We start from the raw sequence: 6,724 nt of genomic DNA, 5'->3' as shown, positions 1-6,724 counted from the left end.
ACAAATGTTCAGTCCCGGAAGGACTGTGTATGGGAGGAGCCACGTGATCTCACGCCGGCTCCCGTTGCTAGGCTACCGCCACGTGACCCAACGCTGCGCACAATTCTCCCCCGGCAGCAGGAGGGGAAGAGAACCTTCCCGTGAAATCCCGGCGACAGAACGCCTGGCAGGAAGTCCCACCCCTTCCGGCAGCGGACAACCAATACAGGGCACGCAGGGGGTCCGCGACGCGGTATTTAAATACCCCGAGGCGGGGAGCGGCGATTGGCGGGCGGGGCCGCGGCACTATGGGCAGCGCTGAGGAGAGAGGTGCGGGGGCGCGGGGGGAGGGGCGTCCGTCTGTCCACCCTGTCCCCCAGCGGCGACCCCGCTCCCGGGCCTCTGGGGGCGGATCCGACGGGGGAGCCGGAGACTGGGCCACCAGGGCTCGCGGGGGGGGGGTCGTCTGAGGCAACACCAGCCGTGACAGGGCCCGGCCGCGCAGGAGCAGGCTGGGGAGGGGGCCTTTGTACAGACCTGTCCCTCACGAGGGTGCTGAACCCTCCAGGGGTGCCCTGCTGCAGGCTCTCCCGGCCTAGCATCTGCCTCTGTGCCATCGAGGACAGGCCTCGTTGTTTTGTGGGCCTAGATCCTTCCCATGGGGAATGGGACAGGTAAAAACAGGGGAGAAACTAACAAAAACCAAGATCGTAGGCGAGTAACAACAGATCCGGGGCCCACTGCCCCCCACCTAACAAGGCGAGGGAGCCTGCAGATGCCAAACTGCCCGGAGGCGTGAGTAGCGGGAAGATGAATGGTCAGAGAGGGGCCTCCTGGACATGCCAAAAAAAAAAAAAAAGCTCGCAGGCTCTTTTGTCACGGGTGCTCAGCACGAATTCTGCAAGCCCCCCTTAAAGGGGAGGCTGCTGGGGACCTTCATGGGAGAACAAAAAAGAAAATGGGAATGGGGCTGAAGTCGGAGATGAAGAACGAGGGATTTGGACGGGGCCACCGAGCAGAGCGCGTCGCCCCTCGGCATCGAGGGCTGCCAGAGAGAGGCCTGCCGGATGCGCCAGGGAAAACCTCGTGGCCTGTTGGGCATCGTGGACACTAAGGCTCCCTGGATGAGGGAGGCCTCTGGGGACACGTCAACTGATGGCTTGGGACAACAAAAATGAAAATGGGAGCGGGAGTGAGGTCGTAGGTTAATAACTAGGACGTCAGAAGGGGACACAGAGCAGAGCACGCTGCTGGCCAGTGCTCACTGCCCTGTAGAGGAGTTGAGGGCTGTCGGAGATGGGATACCGGCCTAGGCAGTCTGCTGTGGCACTTCTTACGTGTTGAAGGGCAGTGAGTTTTGTAACCCGCCATATGCCAAAAACAATCTTGCCCTTTCTCGGGTGTGTTCTGCAGCTCTAGGTGTTGCCTTTAAGCCAGGGGTGGGCAAAATGTGGCCTGGGGGCTGGATGTAGCCTGCCAGGCCATTCAATCCAGCCCCTAAAAAATTTAGAAAATTAATATTTATCTGCCCTGGGCTGCCTGTCACGCGGCCCTCGACGGCTTGCCAAAACTCAGTAAGCAGCCCTCTGCCCAAAATAATTGCCCACCCCTGCATTAAGCTAAAGCTAGCCTTATTTATTCCCCCTCCCGTGCCCATCCATCCCCTCCCCTTTCTCATCTCGTTTGGCGCCACTGGAAGGCGGCATTTGTATTTCACAGCAGCATCCATTGTTTGGGACTTGTTCGTCTCCTCCTCTTTGGAAACTGGCCAGAAATCAAACTGTACAATTTATACAAGGTAACACTGCCATGGCTGAGAGGGAGAGAGCCATTAGATCATTTCTGATCTATACAGGAGTCTCCTATTGAACTATTTAATTAAATGGAAACAAGAAGATGGAAAATCATTTGTAATCATTCTGTAAAAATGTCTGTTCTTAAACAACGGGGGAAAAAAAAATCTTATTTCATAGTAGTCCCCTGATGTGGAGATTAAGATGAACTCGCATGCTTTAAGTTTTTTATATTTGTTAGGCTATGAATTAGGACAGGTTATTGGAGAAAATTGCTGAGTGTGAATTGTAGATGTCTTTCAAATATGACTTTTGAAGGGGTAGCAAGAAATTGGCTTCTACTCTCCATATCCTTTGCACGTTTTCATTATACTCTGTGGGAGTTTTGCATATGGAAGGTTTGCAGGAACAGTCCCATATATTTATCATCTATAACAGAAGTCCTTGTATTTGGCTTATATGAGTAAGTGTTCACGTTTATTTTACTTCCCTGCTTATTGCTCCAACCTCTGAATGATTAACAATTCAGTAGTTAAATAATGGAATAAAAATCTTGGGGCAATGCCATTATGGGTGCCAGACCTTTTTTTTTTAAAGCCCTTCAGACCTCATTGTATAATAAAAATGCTATACTTCTGCTCTCAGCTCCTACTAGATACTAAAATTGGCCAACTCGGATCCAAAAACATTATTTGATTTCAAGTTGACTATTAAAACTGTTTAGAAAATCAGATTCTATGGCAGACAATCTCAATTATATCCTACAAGTGAAAGTCTTTCCCTGCTTGTTGTTGTTTAATCATGGCTTCTTGAAGGCCAAGCTTTGATCCCCAAACCCTCCATGTTTCTATTGTGCATCTCTGAGAGAAAGTAAGGACTGCAGAATGGACCCTAAAAGCTGTTCATTTCCTTACTCGCACATCAGTAACTAATTTTAAGAGAACGTGGTGAAATTTCTGCATGAGCAATTTGCTGAGTCTTCATAAATCTCTTAAGACCTTAGAGCCCCTGGTTATGCAGTCGGAAAATGGATTAGGTTTTGTTTCTTTAGCAAACAGATGCTAGCTAAATCATTGTTTGAGCCTTCAGCTTGAAGTCTCCTCTGCATGCAGCCAGGCTTTGTCCTTTCCTATAGTTTTTAGCTGTCATTAACATGTTTAATTGTTTTTAATAGAATGGGTTGACATCGCCAATGATCTTCTGATGAAGTGTCACATAAATCTACGCATAAAGAAGCTTTTAGAATGTGATGCCAATGTATTTGTTCATCTTTATGAATCAATTTTAGGAGAAAAAGTACCAGGTAGGAACATGGGTCCTATTACATCACTAATGCCCTAGCTGGACTGTTTTCAAGTCTCTACACCTGTAGTAGCAGTATAGGGAAAACATGCAGATTTTTCTCAAGTTCTAGCAAGACATTGTCAAAAAGTGGAAACAAGGAAGTGAAGACCAGTAGAAGGTTTACAGATGGAGACAACTTTGTGTAACCTAATGTTAAATTTGAAAAGTCCGACGTAAATTAAGCCTGCTGCTCTCAGACCACATTAACGCTGGTTGGAAGCTTTACTTGCTTATATGCATTAAAAATTAGGGGGGCTTGTCAACCCTGGACTTCCAGACATGTTAGTTAGCTGACACATTTAATACCTCCCAGAGGGCCACTTCAGTAACAGGATTTACAAATGAGGTTGCTAGGTACAGGCCAGCTGCCCTGTAGGTCCCTTCTATTACAAAAGCAACATATGCCTAAAAGATGGAACATTGTTCAGTTCTATTCTCCTATTGATTTAGCTGGGATGTAAACCTTCTGATACTGATTATATTACAGGATTTGGGAGATGATGTTAAACCATTTTTCCTTTAAGTTTTAAGAAAGAACTTGCAAGAAACAAGGATTTCATAGGGTGATGTCTTTTACTCCAACAACTACAAAACATTCTTCACTGGGTTCCTGTTTTGTATTTGAAAGCTTGTCTAACTATCTCAGCTATGAAGTTGGTCCAGTAAAAGATATCACCCTAAGAAATCTTTCCTTCTCTCTCAAATTTCTGGACCATTATGTCTAACGCTAAAAAAAAACAAACTTCTATTGCCAGCAAAAACCAAAACAGATGAAAATGATTACAATAGAGCGAGCTGCTGTCCTTGTTCTGCTACCTACATCCACTCTTCCTAAACAGTCAGAGTTTGTTAGTACTTGGTAGCTTGCCATATCAATGTTACTTTTGTAACCCTATTGGTTTTGGCACAAATTGTGCGCATGTGTTTAAGGGTACTTCTTTAGTTTTCATGGATATAAAGAAAAATATTGATTGTGACCAATCAAGTAGTTAGGTGTACATAAGATGTAAATTAGGTTGCTGGTGTAGCAATGCCAATGAAGGATGCGTTGTTGTTTTTGTAATACTTTTGCCAGCTAAAGTCCTAATGATGGCGCTGTGGTCTTTTGCTTGCTGAACAATTGTAGGCGATATTCTGCTGGCAAAGCTACAATCTGTTGCTGTAAGTTACACCTACATTAGGAAGATTTCCTAGTATAGCTACACTAGTAAACTTTCTTGTATAGACTATGCCTGGAGCCTATGTATAGCATAAACCAGGCGTGGCCAACCAATGCTATGGATGCCACAAGTGGCATGGACAACCTGTGTGCAAGGTGTATGACAGATCAGGGAGCAGACAGGCAGCCCAGTAGCAGGTAGGGCAGGAACCAGAAGACAGCAAGCAGGGAGCATAGGGCAGGAAGTGTTGGAAATTGGGCAGGGAGTTTGGAGTACAGAGCAGAAAGTAGAGCAGCAGACTGAGGAGAAGAAAAGGAATTGAGTGAGAAGCCTGCCAGAAAGGTTGGCCCCCACTGGGTTAAATAATTCCTGTAAGATGGGTGGGCAATTATTTCGGACGGAGGGCTGCTTACTGAATGTTGACAAGCCATCAAGGGCCACATGACAGGCAGCCAGGAACAGATAAATATTAATTTTCTAAATTTTTTATGGACTCTGAGGGCTGGATAGGATGGCCTGGCGGGCTGCATCTGGCCCACGGGCCACATTTTGCCCACCTCTGCTGTAAGACGTGACAACTGGTCCATTTAATCTCAGTGTGTTTAACATTTAAATAGAACTGGGATTGGCATTGATACTACATTCAGGGTAGGATTTGCAAAAGTGCTTAGCCTTAGCCTGTTGCCTATTCAGATCAAACTCCTGGATTTAACAAGTGGCAAAATTTGGCCAGTGCTTATTGCTTGGTGCTTATGTAAACTTGTTTTTTCTAGGGTAAGCAAGTAATGTCAGGGGATTGTCCAAAGTACCTTTTACAAAGGTGTTAGCTGGCAATCAGTTGAGTTGGAAACAAAATCCTGGTGAACACAAGCCTCAAATAAAAGCATACTCCAGTCTGATTTACCTTTTTGTTTTAAACTGGTTCCTGTAATGCTGGTTACAGATAGAATGTTAAAGGCCTTAAAACAAAAAGAAATAAAAGGTCAGGTCTCCCCATTTTAATTTTTTATTACTCAGAGCTAAGAGAGAAACACCACTATTTTGAGTTCAAAGAATAATGAATGACAGATGCCTCTGAATTATAAACGGTGGCTCTAGACCTGAAGTCTATCTGGATCATTCCATGCTTTCACTTAATAGCTAATAGTGTCTCTTAACCAGGGTGTTGTGGCACCATGAGTAACTGAGATCCTTGCAAGGATGCAACACAAGTGTTAGCAGCTATTACATGTGCAAATGATTCACAAGAATAAATCCAGCGATTTCAAATAGGACTCCATTGCATTAAAAACATTCTGCCTGGTATGGGTTTTCTGCATTCTTTGCAGGAAAAATTGCCTTTTTTTTCCATTCTCAAAAAACAGGTGAAAATTAAGGGCTGGCATTTTCCAATGGGTGCTTTGAGTCTAAAAAGGTCAAGAACCACTGATTTCCTATGCTAATGACTGTGGGTAAGCTTGATTGTAAATCATGAAATGGATTAGTTGAGGTATGTATACAGCACAGCCTCCAATAAGCAATCTGTAATAGTCTATTGTCATTTAATTTTTTTCATAGATTACATAACTGCTCCCAGAACCCAAGAGGATGATGCACATAATGTACAAGCAGTGATAGATTCTCTAGCACTGGACTATTTGCAGGTTAGCCTGTCGCATATCACTGGTGAGTACTCATATTAGTTAGTTATCAACAGATGCTCATTTGTAAAATATATTTATTCAGAAGGCTTACCGTTAAAATATTGTAAGGACCTGATCTTGCAGAACGTGCTTCCCTGTTTGCATGCACATTTATGTGTGCTAAAAAAAGGGGGCTTGCTATAAAACAAACAAACAACAGATTGTTGGTGTAGGGAGCAAGTCAAGAATTTATGGATGACAGTAAAGCAGTTAGTTAATTTTGGGTGTCATGGATTAGAGAATGGAAAAATTATTCGGCATAGTAATAAATGGTGCTGAGACTATTAGGTTACTGGTGTTAAAACAAAGCTTGAAACTGCTGTTTTGTTTGAGATTCCCAACTATTCCAAGAGAAAAACAACAATTTTTATTTTGTTGTCTGCATCATGTCACTCTTCCACCCAGCTGGAGCAATATTATGGTTGGCAGTATCAGACTGTTGAGAGAGCTTTACCCCGCTCACCTTGGAAACTGTAGAAGCAGCCTGGTGTATGTCCTTGGAGGGTACAATTGCCATACTTGGCAACAAGGATAAACTCACACTAATAGAATTAAAAAACTAACAGAACGAGATGAGCTGCTAGTTTACTGGTACATAAATTCAGTTTGAATCTTCAAACTATAAAACATTAAAGGGAGAAATAAACAACATGATCACAATTCTTTTTAAATGTACATGTTGACTAATCAAATAGTGTCAAACAATTATTTTTCGCTTTGCTATTTAATGTCAAATTCTGATTTATTTATTCCACCCCCCCCCCCC

General features: G+C 44.0%; 1 protein-coding gene across 2 annotated transcripts in view; it reads left to right on the top strand.

Moving 5' to 3' along the window:
- Positions 1–225: 225 nt before the first annotated feature.
- The window catches only part of CEP95 (centrosomal protein 95), a 27,247-nt gene continuing 20,748 nt past the window's right edge, over positions 226–6,724 (top strand). Inside the window, exons 1-3 of one of the 2 annotated variants that reach the window (XM_019516594.1) lie at positions 226–309; positions 2,947–3,075; positions 5,834–5,941. In XM_019516594.1, the coding sequence (XP_019372139.1) occupies positions 288–309; positions 2,947–3,075; positions 5,834–5,941 (259 nt within the window). In that variant the 5' untranslated portion in view covers positions 226–287. Of the gene's footprint in view, positions 310–2,946; positions 3,076–5,833; positions 5,942–6,724 lie in introns of those variants that run through there. The other variant, XM_019516603.1, reaches the window with a different exon arrangement.

Source organism: Gavialis gangeticus, unplaced genomic scaffold (assembly GCF_001723915.1).
Source record: "Gavialis gangeticus isolate Ggan-Ray unplaced genomic scaffold, GavGan_comp1, whole genome shotgun sequence".
NCBI lineage: Eukaryota > Metazoa > Chordata > Crocodylia > Gavialidae > Gavialis > Gavialis gangeticus.
Note: the sequence above shows the minus strand (reverse complement) of the source record. Positions and strands in the feature narration are given on the sequence as shown.